This window comes from Cnephaeus nilssonii, assembly GCF_951640355.1.
Source record: "Cnephaeus nilssonii genome assembly, chromosome: 1".
NCBI classification, from domain to species: domain Eukaryota; kingdom Metazoa; phylum Chordata; class Mammalia; order Chiroptera; family Vespertilionidae; genus Cnephaeus; species Cnephaeus nilssonii.
The window spans coordinates 19,163,633-19,184,811 of NC_137072.1; the positions used below are offsets into that span (position 1 = coordinate 19,163,633).

The following is a 21,179-nucleotide window of genomic DNA, read 5'->3' on the forward strand; positions in this document are numbered from 1 at the left end:
ACACTAATGCAAAAAACAGCGACATTTAAATGCCTTGTCTTTCGTCCCAAAATATCAGATAATAGAGCTAATTCTTTTATTTTCTTATCTATAATAAGAGTTAATGATATGTCTACAGAAAGATTTTCCCACATTTTTACACATTTAACATCTAATTTTTTCCTGTCTGAAAGATTTAGAAAAATTTAGAAAATAAACCAATTTATTTGTTTTTAAATTGGGAATATCAGTCACCTACAGTATTTTGTTTACCCCCACCAACTCACATATATACTTTTTAAAGCTTCATGGTAAGTTTTAAAAATAAATTTCAACCTCATTTGCAAGTAAACACAAAACAAAATGAATAATGAGTTCATAATTTGATATTTAGTAGCAAGTATTAATATGTATTCTACAATCTTTACTTTGTACATATATACTACTCTTAACTATTAATGTGAAGAAAATATAGCTGTTTTAGTTATACCCAGAAGTCATCTCAAATTTATTCCCCCCCCCCTTTTTTTTTTTTTGGCCCTATTTCTAATACTCTTTGTTAGCCTAACTAAAATTGAATTAGATTGGTGTAGCCTTATTGGCAGTGCCATTTTCAACCAATTTAGAAGTTTTAAAGATTGTAAGTGACAGTGTCTAGTCAGGTGAGCCTAGCTATCTGAAATTTGCCCACAAGAAATGGAAATGAGCATGTGCCGGGGGGTAGGGGAGGCTGGGGGAAGGTCAGTGGGTGTGGGGGAAGGAGACATATGTACTACTATTTGTAATACTTTAAACAATAAAATAAAATTTTTTATAAAAATGGAAATGAGTGACTATCACCTTATACACAGTTATCATCTTAAAGAGCTCTAGTCTTCATTGCCAACAATGATATTGTAGGAGTATGCAGTGAGCACCCCTGACCCTCTTTTATACTAAATACATACTGAGTCTTTTTGCAAAACAAATCTATAAAGAGAACAATCGTACTCTACCTCTTATAATCTTTTTCATATATCAACTTTTCCCAAAATTGTGATTCCATTGTTTGTTTTTTTATCTTGAATTTTTTTACTTTAAATAATTTTTTGTTAAAGTTGACATACACTATTATATGCATTTTAGGTGTACAATCCATGATTAGACATATAACTTACTAACTTATCAGCCCAATAAATTAGTGCCCATCTGACACCATAAATAGTTATTAGAGATTTTTGCTTTTATTATTTGGGTGATGATATGAGGTAATTTTTAATATAATAATAAAAAACACACCTCAGAACTTCTGTAGTACTTTATAATCTACTAAGTATTTCATGCAACAATCTTTAAGATAACCTGGTAGGAAATTTAGGTCAGGAATAAATAACACACTTTATGGATGAGGAGAGTTAAGTATTCTGCTTAAGATCTCTCAGCAGGTAACTGACAGAGTAGGTGGCTGGTTCCAGATTGCATATTCTTTTGACAATGCCCTAAAACTTTGTTAAATTTTAATCCTGTCTTTTTCTCTTTAAATCTTAGCCTAAAAAATAATTCTGAATTTAATATTCACCATTCTCAGCTCAGATTTCCCAAGCTTGAATTGGCATCTTTTCACTAAATAAATTTATTTGTTCCAAGATTGTTAAATAAACTGTTCACCACAGAATGAATTTAGCTGCTCATTTATCTTCCTTTTGATAGTAGCATTCACTTTTATTTAAAAATATTTCAAATTTATCTGTTGCACACTTTATAGAATACCAAGCTTATTTATTTAGGGAAATAATTTTTTTAAACTGCATTTATAAAAACCATGGAATTATTTCCCTAAAGTAGCTTTTCTGGATTTTCAGCTATTTCTTTAATGTTGAAAATAGATCCAATAGTAACTACACTCTCAGCACCATCTGTCAGTTTTTAAAATAGATCCAAACCACAAAAGCCCCCTAACAAATCCCTTGTTTAGAAAAACATAGAAGGATTTTATATTGTTACATAAAATAAACATAATTTTACCCCCTTAGTGGATTTATTATTGTCAGCCTCTTGAACTAGAATTGAACCTTCTGATAATCCTAGTCTGATGTCTTTATTTTATAGGTAAGAAATCTAATACCCAGAAAAATTAAGTGGCTTCACAAAGTCAAACCAGACAGGATCTAAGCCTCTTGATTTCCTGCTCAGTTTTCCCCATTCCCAGTAGCTTTCTTATTTTATGTATGAAAATCATTCTACAGATTGGTTAGTGAAATTGGTGCATTTAATTCTTTTTAAGTAAATGTTGAGTTTCTTGAAATAAATACTTGCAGTATTTGTCAGCTGGCAAGCTGGGTCAATTTTCATACCCACATGCCTCCTCACATACACACAAACCCATGAAATCTTAAGTTACCTCCTCTGATCTATGGGACTGCAGAAATTCAGCAGTAATTATAACCTGTCGTCTGTGACAAATCTAAAAGCAATACTTCCACTTGACCTTTTAAAACTGAGAGCACTTGCTGTGTTAATATCGTTGATCCTACCTTGTGGATGAGCTGCTAGACCCAGGCTGACCATGGCATTGCACACATTCCTGCTTTTGTTCTTGTTTCATCACCTGCCTATCAAATTCCTGCTATAACAGCAGTTCCTCTTACAACTCCTTTCCCTTTACTTCACTACCAACTGCCATGCGGTCATGTTAAGTATGAATAAAGTATTCAAAATTCTACCCACTTCCTAACCTTTTAAAAATTATCTAGTAGGAAGATACAAATCCCAAAATGGCTTTCAAAAAGCCAAATGTTAATTTAAATGTATGTTTATTAAGCTGGCTATTAAAGATGCTCGGTCTTAATTAAAAACCTGAATTCCAGTTAATGATGATGAGTTGAATTATTGTTGTAAAAAAATGAGGATATTTGAACTAGGTGATAGCACCCCCTTGCCAGTTTATATAACTTAACAGGACTTACTGCTTCAAGAACTCTATAATTAGTGTAGAAGTTTCAGTGAGTCTGCAGAGGTCTGTCCCTTGATCAAAGATTAGAAGCACATGTTAATATATTAGTGGCTTATTTTTTAAACATTCTTGCCTAAAACTTTTTAAAAATTGATTTGAGAGAGAGAGACTTGTGAAGGTCCCACGTCCCGCGTGGTTCAGGGTTTGGGCTCTGGAAGGGGGCCGCCCGCAAATGAAAGAGACGAGACAAGAAATAATAATTTGGAAATATTGGGGGACCAGGCGGGAGCCCAACTCAAGAGGAAGGACTCCGCTTGGGCTCCTGCCTTGCCATCCTTTTATTCAATTTGGGATACACCTATAGCCCTTAGACAGGCAATTTCCAGTCACAGACAGACTATCTTATCAGTAAGGATTTACATCAGGCGTCCTCAAACTACGGCCGGGCCTGTGGGCCACCTGCGGGTGTTTTTGCTGTTTTGTTTTTTTACTTCAAAATAAGATATGTGTGCAGTGTGCATAGGAATTTGTTCATAGTTTTTTTTTAAACTATAGTCCGGCCCTCCAACTGTCTGAGGGACAGTGAACTGGCCCCCTGTTTAAAAAGTTTGAGGACCCCTGATTTACATGACTGTCTGGTAGGGAAGTTGCTTCAGCTACCATTGTCTGGACTAAACAGTGGGTGTACAGCCCTAACCTTTGCCAGAGCTCAAGGGTCACCAGCATTCCAGGCTCCTGTCCACACCTCTCTGCTAGTGAAGACAATGGGCAGCTTCCCGCAGAGACTGACCTCCATCTGAGAGAGAAACATCAATTGGTTGTCTCCTATACGTGCCCTGACCAGGACTGAACCCACAGCTAGGTATGTGCCCTGACCGGGTATCAAACCCGCACCTTTTTCCCGTGTACTGGACAACGGGACAATGTACCAACCAACTGGACAACCCAGCCAGGGCAGCCCCCAAACTTTTCTTACCTGATGTTCACTAATTGGTGTTAATGGGGTTAAGTAAAATTTGCCTAGGGAGTTCATTTTTTTTAGGATAACTTTATTTCATTGAGTTTAAATTTAAATTAGTTTGAAAAACCTATAGCATTGCCAAAGAGTGATAAGTTATCATTTGTAAAGAAAGAGCTTCTATTTGCCTATTGAAAAGATAATTCCACCTTACATAACTCATGTTCTCATCTCCCTTGATATATAGTCAGAATTGAATTTCTTTTTAAGACAAAAGTTGCATGAGTAATTAGTAGTATTTATTCTCCTTTTCCATAAGGACAAAGAAAAATCTCAGATTTTTTAAAACTTGTTTTGCTTGAGATATACATTGACTTTTTAGGTCATTTGCAGTGAATGTCCTTTCTTGTAGGACTTGGAAAAGAAACAGTTTATTCAATCCATATTTTTGGTTAAAAAACACACAAAACACATTTTTTCTTGATATTTTGGAAAAATGTGCTTACTTTTACATTAGTTGCCATTTCTTCCAATTTAAACAAATTGACTCCTCTCCATGTGATGTATAGTTTACTCCATCATTGAATATTATCGTATTAACATTTCTTAAATAGTTATGATGTAATTTGGGGAATGGTAGGGTAGGATCCCCTCTTTCTAGCAGAGGTGAAATAAAAAGCAAAATTATGTCAAGGAACCAATTATTCTGCCACAGTTTCTGCCAAAAATTCTGATAATTTCAGAGTTGTATAAAATTATTCTCAACTATAACTATAATTATAAAGTACAAAGTACAATGATGATTTGTAATCATCATTGGAGTAATCATGTGACCTGTGAGAAAAATTCCTCCTAACCAAGCTCATTTTAGAAAGGGCGATTTTTGCTCTCTGCTCTAACCTGCAGCATTAGACATTGGGTGTTATGATGCTTGTTTGTGAAATGGAGCTAGAAACACATTGTATTCTACTTTTGTATTTGTCAGAATTCTCTCGGTTACAGATGATAGAAACTTATTTCAACTTAGCTCAATGCTGAAAGGAATGTCCGCTCACAATGTAGAAGTTCTGGGGTAGACCTGGATCTGAATACTCAAATGATTTGACATCAAGTTTGGGTCTTTTTTCTCAGTTTTGGTTTCTTTATTCTCAGGTACATTTTCTCCACATGGTGAAAAAGATGGCCAGTGGCAACTCACAATTTATGAATTTTTACGTTTCTTATTTTCCAAGAAAGAGAAGAGAAAGACCCTAATTTTCTCAGTGTCCATAAAAAAAATCTAAGATGAAGATACTGTAATTAGTCCTGACTGGATCATATTCTCACCCCCTGGCCAGTCACTGTGGACTCAGAGGGATGGGGTCCTGGAATGGGTTAGGCCTAGATCGTATGCCCACACACAGGAAGGTGAGCCACTCCAGTGAACCTCAAAGACAGAGATAGAAAGCCAGCTAAACAACATGTATTCTCTGTGGTCATCTTGCAGAATATGAAGAGGAACTATTAAAATAAGAACATCATGAAGTGAAATATTTGCCAGTTTATTAGATGAAAAACACCAATGTTATCACTATTGTACTTTATCGGTTATTTTATTAGTGGTCAGATTTTCACAAGTTTTTTCTCACATTTTTATTAGGCTTTTGTATTTCTTTTATGAATTGTCTTTTCATGTGCTTTCTCCTTTTCAGTTGTGATTTTAATGGTTCTTATTTATAAGAGCACTCTATATCAGAGCCTCTACTCTTTTTTCTTGCTTTGTAGCTTGAAAAATAACTCTTAACAGTTCTACTTAACAGTTATACATAAAGTTTCACAGTATGCTTCCTTGATTTTGTACATGTCTAGATTTTTCTTGATTTGTGAAATCTTTTAGATGTTCTAGAATATCACTTGATAAGAAATAACTAGTAGAAGTTTCATATTCAGATATGAATAATTAATTTAAATAGGATAACTTATAGTAGTCTCCATTTGGGAAAATCCAGATTGAATTATGGAATATATATTAACTGTGAGAATTCGTTAGTCTACCTTTGGAAAACTCTGAGTTCTATATACATATACAAATCAAGGAACAAAACTATACAAACATATGTAATACTCCACATGATTTGAGGATAGATTTGCCTAAACATAATTTCTGCCTTTAGAAATATAATACCCAAAGAATTCTAGTGACTATTTATGACTGACCAAGATGTATTTTAAAGTAAGTAAACCAAGTTGTAGAATAATGCATATAATATCATAGGTAGGAGAGATCAGTGACTTTTTTGTCTAATCCTGCTTGGATTTTCTTTACCTGTTGCAACAGTGTTATACTTTTACCATTGGAAAATATTTAATAAGAAATTTTAAATTAAAGAAAAAAATTACCACTAAAATAGAAAATAAAGGCTAATTGGCATATACACTCATTAAAAATTCAAATCTAGCTAAGAATATATTGACAGCTAACCCAAGAATCTTTAATGTCCATTTACAAAAGCAAGCTATTGGTCATCTTTGGCAAGGTGCTTCCTGAATATATTGTCATGCCAGCAAACATCTCAAACTAACTGAATCTCTTTCTTGGATCACAAAACTATTCATTTAATTTTCTGCCAAGCAAAATAGGGGAAAATGCATGCTTTATACTTTAAGACAAAATACGTGCTATTTTCATCTGAAAGAATATTTAAGTTTATTAAAAATTTAGAAATTTGTTGAAAATATGACCAAAAATAAGAAAATCTGACAGCATACTGGTTTTGAATATATTTGTATATGAAAATAAATTTTTTTTGTTTTCCCTTTGGTCAACTAAAGGTCTATTTTCTTAAACATTGGAAAATGAGATAAGCCTGAATTATTCTTGTTTTTATATAATTCACACATTGGTAATAAAAAAACAGAAAGATTTTCATATTTTTACAGGAATAAAGATTGGATTTATTTGTATAATCCATAAATTTAAGGTAATATAATTTTGTATATTTTAATTATATTTAGGTGCTTTTTTCTCTTTAATATAATAGTTCTTATATTTATTCTAAAGAATGCAAATAGTACTGAGCATTGTAAGGCAGTGTTCTAGTCCCCCCCCCCCCCCCCCTGCTTTGTTAACACTCCCTAGAACAGGTGTGTGTCTATTCTTCCAGTCCTTTTTACACTCATTTACTTGAAGCAGAGATTATGTCATATCCAGTGTGTTAAAAGAAAAACAACAAAAACATAGTAAGTCAAAAGATATTGAATGCATAGCTCCAGGGAAGACCAGAGTCATAATTAAAGTTGCTTTTGAAATTTTGTTTAATGCTTACTCCACCATTTGAATTTCACTCCATGATATTTGATTTAACATAAATAAATCTCAACATGTTTTAAGATACTTTTCAAAGTATAAAATCAATTCTCTTGAAAGAATTTTTCATAGCATCTTGTAGACATTCTTTACACGTGGTAACCACATATCCTCAGAGGGATGGTTGCTCTGCTTTGAGAAACGTTGTTTTATAAGAGCATCATCTGTTTTTTAAAATGCCTTTCTAAATATTTTCTATGTATGTATTTTGTAATAAATATTATCTGAACCTCTCCAGTGAATGTTTTTACTGCAGAAATCTCTTCAAAAAATTAATACTATGTAAACCAGATAATTCCTTCATATCAATACTCATGAATTCATATCAGAATTGTAGACCAGCAGGTTCCATAGATCAAACTTATACATATGCATCATTTGAAAAAACACACAGTTTGTTAATTGTAGTGATTTAAATACTAATGACAGATTTAAAGACTACTCAACCTTTAGTAAAATTAAAGTTTTGTCCTTAATGAATTATTTTAAAAACCTCAGTTATCTCCTTGCTTTTGGGAAAAGAATTATTATATTCTCACTGTCATGGTCTTAGTGTAAAATTGATTCATAGAGAAATTTTCAAAATGTTTTCTGGTGCAAGGTTGTAGAGAGCTGTTTTTAAAGGAAATTGTAAAATCAAAAAATAAGCTTATGATAGTCTGAATTTACTGATTTTAGGCCATAAAATGGAAATGTTAGAATTTTCTAACATTATTGTTTTGATTATAATGTTGATCATTAAGATGATAGAGCAGTCTTAGGATTTGGTTAAAATTAAAATACTTGACCTTTTAAATCACAGAATCAAAACCTCCTTTCATCATTACATCCTTTAAATGGTTTTATTATGGCCCGGCTGGTGTGGCTCAGTGGTTGAGCATCAGTCTATGAACCAGGAAGTCATGGTTCAGTTCCCAGTCAGGGCATAGGCCTGTGTTGCAGGCTCAATCCCCAGTAGGGGGCAAGCAGGAGGCGGCCAATCAGTGATTCTTTCTCATCATTGATGTTTGTCTCTCTCTTTCCCTCTCCCTTCCTCTCTGAAATCAATAAAAAATATACTTAAAATAAATAAAAAAATAAAGGGTTTTATTATGATTTTCTAAGGGTTGGTGCATTTATTTTAAGAACTATAGTTCTTGCATCCTATTAAATTACATTCTCTTGACCTAAAATATTAGAAATTCAACGACTGAAATTTTCACAAGAGTGAGGATTTTGACCAGAACTATTGTTCGCCAATTTGGAAAACAAATATAATTTATACTTCTAGAGCAGGAACTCTGGTATCAGGTTGTCTAAGTTCAAGTTCCATCCCTATGGCTTGGTAACTTTATACAAGTAACCTATCTATCTTGGTTTTTAAAAATAGTACTTATTTCTATAGAACAATCTATAAAATAGATCATAGAATGTCATTAGAATTGAAGTAATATATGTAAAGTATTCAGAATGGTGCTGGTCCCTAGTAAACACTATTAATATGTTATTGTTATTATGCATGTATGTGCATTCACATATACATTTCTGCCCATGATGGCCTTTTGAGAAGCTTAAAATTTATAACACCTAAAATATTTATATTTTTGTAAGGGTACAAGGGAGCAAATGGAGATTTCTCCTGAGTGAGGGCCTACATCCTTTTTCTGATTTTCACTGAAGTGCCAAATTAACTAGCAGTGGCTGACTCAGTCTGTTTGGGCTGCTATAACAAAAATGCCAGGAGGGATGGCTCAAATAACAAAAATTTATTTATCACAGTTTTGGAGGTTGGGAAGTCCAAATCAAGGCGCCAGCAGATTCGGTGTCGGTTGAGGACCAGGTTCCTGGTTCATAGGCGTGTTCTCTTATGGTAGAAGGAGCAAGGGAGCTTTCTGAGGGTCTCTTTTAGAAGGTCCCTAATCTCATTCATGGGAGTGGAGCCTAATCACCTCCTAAGTCACCTCCTGAAGGCTCCACTTCCAAACATCATCACATTAGGGGTTAGGTTTCACCGTATGAAATTGGGGAGGAGGGGGCACAAATTCCATCCATAGCACTGACCTTGATAATGCATACCTTCGTCTGCCAGCTATATATTGTACTTGCTTATTTTTCTACAAAACTTGAAGCTACACTTGAGTGTAGTGGTGGGAAGAAGGTACAATTTTAGGAATTAATACTTTGAAGCTTCGGCCGATCACCTTGCTTAGCTGCCTGAAATGATAATGTGCAATGAATTTAAAATTTGGAAAAAAATTTAGAGTGGTATATGATTGCTCTGCTTTCGTAGATTTAGGTTCTAAATGCCTATAAACTTTGGTATCTTGATTATCAGTTAGTGAAGGTGCTGGTTGATTGATAGAAGAAGTAAAAGAAGCAACTCATTTCATTTCTTATACCATATTCTCGGAATTACTTGGAATACTAGAATAATAACTGTGTATTTTTAACAGGCCGAATATGTCATTTATTGGTACTCTATTGGTTGTGTTAAAGTCTTTATCTGGTTCTTTCAATAATAATAATTGATTACTTGTTCTGTTACTGTTATTTTTAATAACAATTAGGTCATTCAACATTTCGATTTTTATTTTATCTAATAGATGAACCAACTAGCCCTAGCATTGATCATGATATTGCGCATATCCCTGCTTCTGCTGTCATCTCAGCCTCTACCTCTCAAGCACCCTCTCTAGCAACAGTCCCTCCCAGCCTTACAACTTCAGCTCCTTTAATTCGACGTCAGCTCTCCCATGACCAGGGTATGTTTCAATGAGTGCTTATGTAAACCATCTCTCATTTTCCGTTTTCTATTTAGAATACAATGACACACTGCGATCTTTTCACCAGTAAAAGAATCTACAAACTACTTGCAAATGTCTAAATGTTGGTTTTAATTCCAGAATCTGTTGGACCTTCCAGCCTGGATGCCCAGCCCAACTCAAAGACAGAAAGATCAAAATCATATGATGAGGGCCTAGATGATTACAGAGAAGATGCAAAATTGTAAGTCACACGTTTTATTTTAAATACTTATTTGTGGGTATAATTATTTTAAATACTTATTTATGAGTGTTCAGCATGACTTTGATATATAAATATTGAATTTAATGATGTCTTTTATATTTTCTAACTTTATGACATTAAAAATGCAAATAAAACAAAAGTTGTTACTATGTACTTATTTAATTTTTATATTAATATTTAAAAATCAGTAATCACCTGCCAGTCTAGGTCTATAACCACCCAGTTCTACTTTTACATATAACTATATTTTTTATTTCTTTTTTTATACTTCCAGAGTTATGCTTTACATAAAACCACATACACAATTTACATATGCTTAATGTATGTGTGTATTCTAATTATTTTTATAAAATGCTGTATACATTGTTCTTAATGTGGAGAAAATTCAGTGCATATATTCTTGACTCATTTTTTTTTCTCTGATTGTTTAATTTTCCATTGAAGAGTTGTACCATAATATATTCAACCAGTATTCTATATCCTATTAATAGACATTTAGATTGATTTAATCTTATGCTCTCACAAACAATACTTAGATGACTGTTTGTATGTAGTTCATTTAGCATGTGAGTATGGTTGGAAAAGGATTGTTACATGAAGGGGTATGTGCATGCTTTACTTTAATATCCACTGTCAGTTGCTTTCCATAAAGATTATACCAAATCACATTCCCACCAACAGTGTACAGAAGTCTCTGCTGTTCCCTTCACCAACACAGCATGTTATTCAACTTTTGATTATTTTGTAACTGTAGTGGTATCATACTGTAATTATAATTTGAAAATTTTTATTATTAATTAAATATCATTTCAAGTGTATTTAAGATAGTTATATTTCTTTTTCTATGAACTGCTTTTTCATGTTCCCTACTCATTTTTCTGATTTCTGGGGGCTCCTAATATAAAAGTAATTAGTGGGTGAGGGCATGTGTTGGGGGGTGGGAACAGGTGGGGAGGGGTCAATGGGGGAAAAAGACATATGTAATACTTTCAACAATAAAGAAATTAAATCTATATATATAAAAGCCTAAGCGACTGTTTGACGGTTCGACCAGTAGCTATGAATCGCACTGACCACCAGGGGACAGATACTCAACACACAGGAATGGAACAGATTGATGAATCTCAGAGGGAGCGGGGAGGAGGAAGGGCGGGAAGAGATTAACCAAAGATCTTATATGCATACTAGAGGCCTGGTTCATGGATTTGTGCACTGGTGGAGTCTCTTGGTCTGGCTTGTGGGGATCAAGCCGAAACCGGCCCGGTGCATGGATTCTTGCACTGGTGGTGTCCCTCAGTCTGGACTGCGGAGATCGGGCCGAAACTGGCAGTCCGACACCCCCCGAGGGATCCCGGATTGCAAGAGGGCGCAGGCCAGGCCGAGGGACCCCACCGGTGCATGAATCCATGCACAGGGCCTCTAGTAAATAAATAAAAGAAACTAGCTCTTTTCTGAGATAAATGTTGCAAGTCTTTTCTCAGTTCAATATTTTTCATTTTATTTTCTTAATTTTAACTGTGAAAAAAGGTTAAACTTTATTTTGGCAGTCAAATTTAGGAATTTTTAAAATGGCTTTTGGATTTTGTGTCATACTGAAAAAGCCTTTCTCTCCAATAGAATTATAACAAAACTTGAGGCCCGGTGCACAAAATCTGTGCACTCGGGGGGCGGTGTCCCTCAGCCCGGACTGCATCCTTTCGCAGTCTGGGAGCCCTCAGGGGATGTCCGATTGATGGCTTAGGCCTGCTCCTTAGCCATCAGTCAGACATCCTTAGTACTGCCGCGGAGGCAGAAAAGGCTCCCACCACCGCTGCTGCACTAGCCAGCCATGAGCCCGGCTTCTGGCTGAGCGGCACTCCCCCTGTGGGAGCACACTGACCACCAGAGGACAACTCCTGCATTGAGCATCTGCCCCCTGCTGGTCAGTGCGTGTCATAGTGACCAGTCATTCCACCATTAGGTCGATTTGCATATTAGCCTTTTATTATATAGGATAACATCTTATTATGGGCAAGGCCTCTAATTCAGTTCTTTTAGGTAGTTAAGGGAGGGGCAGAATTTTCATTTGAGCCTGAAGCTAAAATTGCCCTCAGCTCAAAAATCTGCATACCACTGAGACACATCTTGGTGAGGCTCATTCTGAACCCCCACACTGTTCTATTATGTATATAAGTATTGGGAACCATCCTTCTCTTTAGTGAAAGGAACCTTTTGTTGTTACAATGACTAACTTTATCTCATGAGTTGTGTTTTGGCTTCAAGCCCGTATCCAGTATTCATGCAGCAACTTCAGCTCTTATGTTTAATATTTACCTGGCATATCTTTTATTTTATTTTCTCTAAATATTTCTAGATTTTTATGTATTAGATAGGAATAGCCCATGGACACAGACAATAGACTGGTATAGGCCTGGAAGGGGCGGGTGCAGGGTGGAGGAGATCAATGGGAAAAAAAACACACAACTAAAACAAAGGGACATCTGTAATACTTTCAACAATAAAGATACATTTTAAATAAAGGAAAATATCTTAATTGAAAAGAGTTTTATGTGAAATAATATAAGTAATTGCTCTACACTGTACTTTATATTCTCAACTCCTCTCAAAGAGCTATTAATTGACCCTAGGTTCACTTAATATTAATTGACCCTATGTTCACTGACTGCAGGACTGACTTCTGCCACGCTGACCCAGCACTGACTGCCACGGGGGCTCTGATCAGACCCTGCTTTTCTCTCCCGGCCTCTGTTCGGGCTTGATCGCAGCCCCGTTGGCAGTCAGTGCTGGGTCGCCAGGACTGACTTCCACTATGGCGACCCAGCACTGACTGCAGGACTGACTTCTGGTGTTCAGTCAAGCCTTCAGTCATTTTGGACATTACAGACCCTGGCTCTTTACATATATATATATATAGATTCTTCAGTGTTTACTTCTCAAATTTGTTTTTCTTCTTTTTTGTATATTTACAACTTGTATTCATCTGGAATTTATTTTATTCTAATTAAGGAGATGAAGAGCCAGCTTTATATTTTTCAGTGTCTCTCAGCTGCCCGCAAAGCATGTATTGAATGTTATACTTGAGTATTGTATTTTTTCCACTGATATTTCATTTATATTGTATACTAAATTTTTATATGTATTTAGTATTTTTAGATTCTGTTCTGTTCAGTTGATTCATCTGTTTATATACCAGATTCTGTTAATTATAGTGGTTTTATAATGTTTTATTACATGCAGCTATTCTCCCTCATTACTTTGTCATTTCCAAATTCTCCTATTTTTATTTTACTATTTGAACTTGAAAATTAATTTTCTAGTTCTTAAATTCTCTTTTTAAAAAATACTTTATTTTTATTGAATTTATGGAGTGACATTGGTTAATAAAATTATGTAGGTTTCAAATGTAGATTTCTATGATACATTATCTGTATATTGCATTGTGTGCCCACCAGCAATTTGAGGAAAGTTTGTATGAGGTGTGGCCAGTGCATAGGTGCAGGCTAGCAGGAATTTCTCTAATGATGTAGTGTTTGATTTGTGAGCTCTTTTAACATTTACTGCTTCTTCACTGGAAGATATCAGTAATTGTCACATTTCAGAGTCTACTTCACTCTAGAAGATGGCAGGACTGCGTTTCTTTCTTAGTTCTTACCTCCTCTGATATTCATGAGACTCCTGTCACCAGCAAAAGCAGCCTGCTGCCCATTGTTTCAAACAAGGGAAGGCTTATTTGATCTCTCGGAGAACAGTGCACTGCAGTTTTGTTTGAGATATGCAACCAGTGGCATCTTCTCTTCTTATATTAATTTTTACTTCATTGCATTTAACCATCTTTCTTCATATATTGTAGTTCAGAGTTGTAGCTGTCTCCTGATACTGTTGGAGATGGAGTTTGTACATTTGTTTCTGGTTATCTTGTTGTTTGAGGTGGTTTATGAGAGGAGAGGACAGTGTCCTCTTTAGTCACATCTTAAAATGCTAAGTTCCTTAAATGAATTTGGAATTTAAAAAATAACAAAAAACACCTGTGTTCCCTAAAGTTACATAATTTTGACTGACTCATGTGAATATGTCTACTGAAGCCCTCCGCCTTTTTAGTGGCCCCAGTTGTTCTTATTGAAATCATCCAGAATGTGCTGGGAAGGGCAGAGCAGAGTGGTGGGCCGGGCCAGCCCAACAGCACCCTCCCTGCTGCGTGCACGGTTCTGAGTGTCCACCGCTGGATGAGTATAGACATGCTGCTCTCTCGGTGTCTGACAGTTGGCGACACCTAATCAATTATTAACGTTGTGGAAATCCTCCATAGAGCATTGCAACTCTGGTTGACTAATAATAGAAAGCCCAGTGTTTAGCCTGAGTAGCTTTCTTTGGTCTAAAAAAAGAAAATCTCACACTTTATGCCAAGATAGTTTTCATGTACCAGATTAACTAAGAAAGCTTCTATCCAAAGTTTAATTATAGCCCAGCTGATGTGGCTCAGCAGTTGAGTGTCCAACCCAGGAACCAAGAGGTTGCTGGTTTGATTCCCAGTCAGGGCACATGCCTAGTTTCAGGCTCAATCCCCAGTAAGGGGTATGCAGGAGGCAGCTGATTGATGATATTCCTCTTTTATTGATGTTTCTATTTCTCTATCCCTCTCCCTTCCTCTCTCTCTAGAAATCAATTAAAAAACATATTTTTTAAAAAATGGTATCTCGTTAGTTTTAAAAAATTAATTATGAAATTAGCTGTTTTTCTGACTTGATTGAATAGTGAACATTTAATATAGTAATGATGAAGTGTCTGCTCACTAATGAAAGATTAGTTGCAATATTCAGACTATTCTTAACATCTTTAAGGTATTTTATGCACCATTGAAAATATTTATGTACTTCTTTTCCAACAGGTCTTTTAAGCACATATCCACCCTGAAGGGAAACAAGGTTAGTATTGAATATTTTAAAAATATCAGCAAATGATAAGTTTTTATTTACCTTAGTTTACTTTAGCTCTTCACAGAGAATGATTTCTTTTATCTATTAGATACATTTCATAAATGTCTTTTATCCTGTAAGTTTTGCATGCATTTGGAAAATATTATATATAAAGTATGCTTTTCTAATTTCTAAACATATTATATAGAGTGGAGCAAAAGTAGATTTACAGTTGTGATTAGATGAAACAGTTTATTCTTATACTAGAGGCCCACTGCACGAATTCATGCACGGGTGGGGTCTGGCTGGTGGGAGGAGGAGACGACAGGAGGTTGGCTGGCTGGGTGGAGGGGCTGTGGGTGGTGGGCCAGCTGGCCCTGCCCCCAAATGGGATGGGAGGGCTGATCGGGGGTCAGCAGCTGGGGGGGGGGGGGAGCAGTGGGAGGTTGGCCAGCTGTCCCTGCCCCTGATTGGAGGGAAGGGGCCGATTTGGGGCAGAGCTAGCTGGGGGGAGGGTCTGCAGGTCGATCAGAGTGGTCGGGGCCCATCAGGGGCAGGGCCAGCTGGGGGGAGGGGCTGCAGGAGGTTGGCCGGCCGGCCCCACCCCCTATTGGGGTGGGGGGCAATCAGGGGCGAGGCCTGCTGGGAGGAGGGGCTATGGGCTGATCGGGGTGGTGGGGGCCCATCGGGGGTGGGGCCTGTCAGGGGGGAAGGGCCACAGGAGGTTGGCCAGCTGCCCCACCCTCAATTAAGGTGGGAGAGGCCGATCAGGGGCGGGGACAGCTGTGGGCAGGGGCCGCAGGAAGTTGGCCAGCCGGCCCTACCCCCTGATCGGGCAGGTTTGCTGGCTGCAGTGGGCATCATAGCGACCAGTTGTTCTGGTCCTTCCAGAGTTCCGATTGCTGGCTTTATATACACTGAGTGGCCAGATGATTATGATCTCTGAACGCATAATAATCTGGCCATTCAGTGTGTGTGTGTGTGTGTGTTAGAGCCCAGTGCATGAATTCGTGCATGGGTGGGGTCTGGCCAGCCTGGCCAGGGGGAGGGGACATGGGCAGTTGGCCAGCCTGCCTGCTGGTTGAACTCGTGGTCGAGGGGACAATTTGCATATTAGCCTTTTATTATGTAGGATATACACTGAGTGGCCAGATTATTATGCATTCAGGGATCATAATAATCTGGCCACACAGTGTGTATATAGACTAGAGGCCTGGTGCACGAAATTTGTGCACGGAGGGGGCGGTTCCCTCAGCCCAGCCTGCACCCTCTCCAATTGAGGACCCCTTGGGAGATGTCCAACTGCCCATTTAGGCCCGATCCCTGTGGGATCGTGCCTAAACTGACAGTCGGACATCCCTCTTGCAATCTGGGACCATTGGCTCCTAACTGCTCACCTGCCTGCCTTCCCAATCGCCCCTAACTACCTCTGCCTGCCTGCCTGATCACCCCTAACTGCCCTCCCCTGCCAGCCTGGTTGCCCCCAACTGCCCTCCCCTGCCAGCCTGATCTCGCCCCCAACTGCCCTCCCCTCCTGGCCTGGTTGCCCCCAACTGCCCTCCCCTGCTGGCCTGATCTCACCCCCAACTGCCCTCCTCTGCTAGCAAATTTGGTTCTGATTGGTTGGTTTCTATGCCAGTCAGCGTCAAAAGCTCTGCCTCCTAGGCTGCCATTGGCTCCCCACAGCACCCAGATTTGGTTCTTATTGGTTGGTTTCTATGCCAGTCAGCATCAAAAGCTCCGCCTTCTAGGTAGCCATTGGCTCCCCACAGCACCCAGATTTGGTTCTGATTGGCCAGTTTCTATGCCAGTCAGCATCAGAAGCTCCACCTCCTAGGCAGCCATTGGCTCCCCATAGCACCGAAATTTGGTTCTGATTGGTCGGTGTCTGTGCCAGTCAGCATCAGAAGCTCCACTTCCTAGGCAGCCATTGGTTCTTCACAGCACCCACATTTGGTTCTGATTGGTGGGTTTCTATGCTAGTCAGCATCTATGGGCCTATCAATGGGGCCTGATCAAAAAGGCAGGACTGATCAGCAGCCCTGGTGGAGGCCTGGAGAGAAATGGAGGCATGGCTACTGCCCAGACTGGGAGAGAAAGAGAGAGGCAAGTGCTGATCAAAAGCTGCCTCAGAGGCAGTGGATCTGTCCTTGCTTCTCTCTTCAGGCCTCTCTCTGGCCCTGATTCGCAGCCCCCTCAGCAGTCAGTGCTGGGGCACCGCTGGCAACCCAGTGCTGACTGCAGGACTGACTTCCGGTTGGTCAAGCCTCGGTCGTTACTGGTTGTTATGACCCAGGGTTTTCATATATTAGGATTATGAATAAGCTGATTGATGTTTCTCTCTCACATTGGTCTCTCTCTCACTTTCTCTCTCTCTCCTTCCCTCCCTCTCTTCCTCTCTCTCTAAAATCAATAAAAACATATTACCTGGTGAGGATTAAAAACAACAACTAATGGTTATTAAGATTTTTAACTTATTTGACCTTCCAGTAATATTCAACACAATTTTCCACTCCTCTCTGAGACTCTTTCTTCTGCTGGTTTCTGTGCCTAACATTTTAATTGTTGGCATGTCTAAAGGTGGTCTGACCCTCTTTCCTCTCTGTGTAGCCTTATTTCCCTAATGATCTTACACAGAAGTCTCCAAAAGTTTACATTGCTAGTCTTAACCTCTTCCCTGAACTGCAGCTCATGTAGACTACTGCCTACATGACATCTTCATTTGATGTTTAATAAGCAGTACAAGGTTTGCATGCCAAAAAGGCCTTGGTCACCCCCAGACATATTTATCCCCCAGTTTTCCCCATCTCACTAAGTCTACTTCCATTCACCCAGTTGTTCAAGCCAAAAATCTAGTGACCTTGTTTCTTTGTTCTCACCCTCTCCCATATCAAGACCTGTCACCGCTACCTCCTGAGTCTTTATATTCCTCCCTGTCTTCACTTCTGCTGCTTTGGTCGAGGATGCCATTGTCCCTCACCTGGATTCCTCCAGTAGCTCCTTTTGTTCTGGTTGTCTTTTAGAATCCATGCTCCATGTAGCACGAAGGTGACTTGCATTGATGAGATAATTCACTCCCCTGATTCAGTCTTTAATGGCCTCTTTCACACTTCCTACCAAGGCCTAAAGACCCTAAACCAGCTATAATTTTCCATTTCTCTTACTCACATGAATAGTGAGCATTTAAAATGATATTGATAAATACATACATTCATTAGCTGTCCATTCTCCCTGAGCTATTCTTTCCCTGACCTTTCCTGGTTGGTTTTTTTAAATTTTTTTTTCTCCCAGATTTAAACTTAAAAGTTCTCTTCAGAGAGGACTTGCCTAAGCACCACCAATATTTAGCTGCTGCCGTCATTCATAATTGCATCCCACTGTTTTCATTCTTCAAATGGCACTTATCACAATGTGATCTTTTTCACTTTATTTTTTATTCTTCTTTGTCTTTTTGTACTAAAATGACCTCTTGAGAGCAGGAAAATTAGATCATTTTTATTATTATTTAATGATTAAAAATTCCTTCAGATGTCTAAAAAAAGATGGTGGTAGTGTACATTTTTTAACAAGACCAGAAATTTTTCTAATGTAATTGATAAAGTTAGGATTTTTCAAAAATAGCCCTTCACTTGGAACATTATATAAAAGATATTTTCACTAAAGCAATTTTATCACACACATATTTATAAAAGAAAACGCTGACATTTTACTGTGGTTTCCTTTTTGGCCTTTTCTGTAGATCACAGACAGCCAAAAGTCATCAGAAGACTCTGGATCCAGAAAAGACTCTTCCTCAGAGGTTTTCAGTGATGCTGCGAAGGAGGGGTGGCTCCATTACCGGCCACTTGTCACCGATAAGGGCAAGGTAGTGCATTTTTGGAGCTACTGTGAGCGCATTAAATGCAGGCCCTGAAAAATAAAGTATAAAATCTGTATACATAAAATGACAAAATATCCAGAATAAAGAATGGAAAACATAATTTATAAATATCTTTTTCTATATGAAAGAAAGATTTTTTTTTTTAAGTTCTCATCACCTATTTTCCTACTTTTCATTCTGTGTATCAACTATGTTTGGAATATATTGTCATATTTTGGTAATGTAAAAGAGAAAGCTAAGTATTTAAGAAACTGCTTTTATTATTGAAGTTTATTAGCTATTATCACAGAGTAGTCCTTCAGGGAGTGGCACTTCTTCATCTTAATTTTTAAATTTTCATTTAACTTCTCCCAGTTTATTATTTTAAATGCCTTTGTAATTCCCTTCTTTCACTTTATTTTATAAACATTGAGTTATATAAATGACTATCACACTATCAACATATACTTTATTTAAATAGATTTTAATACAATAAAAATTTTGCCATAAATTTTCCTATAATATTTGGGCAGCTTATTTATAAAACATTTTAATATTGTTATAAGAGTTTAAAATTTTAAGAAAACTCACTTTAAATGTAGCTATTGTTACTTGAATTAACAAAATTGATCAACCATATAAAGTTGATCTATTTTGTTAATTCATTTGTTATATTTACTGTTTGGGATTTCCTTATGCAGTGTTTGTCATTTTCATGATTGATGATTTTTTATTTTCTATTCCTTTAGCATGTTTAACATACTTTGCTACACCTGTTTTTATCTTAATTATTTTTCTAACAAAGTTAGAGTTGAGATTCCACTATCCTTGATTTTGTTATGATTACATTGCCTCACTGGGTTTACACTTTATAATTTTTGTCCTTCCTCTCCTAACAAGTATATTTTGATATAAATCAGGCACCTGCTACATTTGGTATACATTTGTGCTTGTTAGCGGTGTTGTTTAATGTGTGAGATTTAGCCAAATATTAAGTATGCCTAAACTGTTTCATGTTTCTAGCGAGTTGGTGGGAGTATTCGGCCATGGAAGCAGATGTATGTTGTACTTCGGGGCCATTCACTTTACTTGTACAAAGATAAAAGAGAACAGATGATTCCATCTGAAGAAGAACAACCCATCAGTGTGAATGCTTGCTTAATAGACATCTCGTACAGTGAGACCAAGAGGAAGAACGTGTTCCGACTTACTACATCAGACTGTGAATGCCTCTTTCAGGCAGAAGACAGAGATGATATGTTAGCTTGGATCAAGACCATCCAGGAGAGCAGCAACCTAAATGAAGAGGTCTGTGTGCAAACCAGTGATGGTAAAATTGGACACATTTGTTCACATCTTTCTTATTTCTTTTCTTCTTCCAGAAGACTAAAAGAATCTGCTACATTATTTTAAACCAATATGATAATACTAGAGGCCCGGTGCATGAAAATTCATGCACTGGAGGGGGTGTCCCTCAGTCCGGCCTGCCCCCTTTCACAGTCCAGGAGCCTTCAGGGGCGGGAGGCAACCCAGCGATCAGGGCAAGGCAACGCCCCATCACACCTCTGCTGCTGCCACTGCCGGCAGTGCAAGTCTCTGACAGCCCTGGTTACCTGAGCCCCGAGGCTTGCCTGTGCCTCGGGCCGGCCCTGGGCGGCTGGGGGGCTGAGGGGAGTGGGCGTCGCCATCTTTGAGGGCGTGGCAGTCAATTAGCATATTCCCGCCTTATTGGCTTTGGACGCCGCCATCTTTTGAGGGTGTGACAGTCAATTAGCATATTCCCTCCTTATTGGCTGTGGGCACCGCCATATTTGAGGGTGTGGCGGTCAATTAGCATATTCCCTCCTTATTGGGTGTGGGCACCGCCATCTTTGTGACAGCATGAGGGTCAATTAGCATATTCCCTCTTTATTAGATAGGATGCTTTAAAATAGTTGATCAAAAGGAAAACTCATTTTATATTATTTTTACTTATTGGAAAACTATCATTACTGAACTAGAAAAATAGATGATTCATATACTCTGCATACATTCTTGGAAGTAATGAACCATGCTTGGTTCCTAGTCCTGGTCATGACCTTTATGACTGACTACTTCCAGATCTGTCTTCTTATCACTAAACAGAATTGTTGAGTGGTTTAAGTTATAGTGACAATGCTTATCAAAACAAATTACTCTGTAAATAC

The 21,179-nt window shown here is 37.8% G+C and overlaps 1 protein-coding gene across 6 annotated transcripts in view; it reads left to right on the forward strand.

Moving 5' to 3' along the window:
• ARHGAP21 (Rho GTPase activating protein 21) overlaps positions 1-21,179 on the forward strand; it is a 142,562-nt gene that overhangs the window by 104,772 nt on the left and 16,611 nt on the right. For 5 of the 6 annotated variants that reach the window (XM_079770346.1, XM_079770350.1, XM_079770347.1 and 2 more), the window contains exons 9-13: positions 9,798-9,956; positions 10,098-10,200; positions 15,107-15,143; positions 18,874-18,999; positions 20,017-20,301. In XM_079770346.1, coding sequence (XP_079626472.1) covers positions 9,798-9,956; positions 10,098-10,200; positions 15,107-15,143; positions 18,874-18,999; positions 20,017-20,301 — 710 coding nt within the window. The remainder of the gene's footprint in view (positions 1-9,797; positions 9,957-10,097; positions 10,201-15,106; positions 15,144-18,873; positions 19,000-20,016; positions 20,302-21,179) is intronic. The other variant, XM_079770351.1, reaches the window with a different exon arrangement.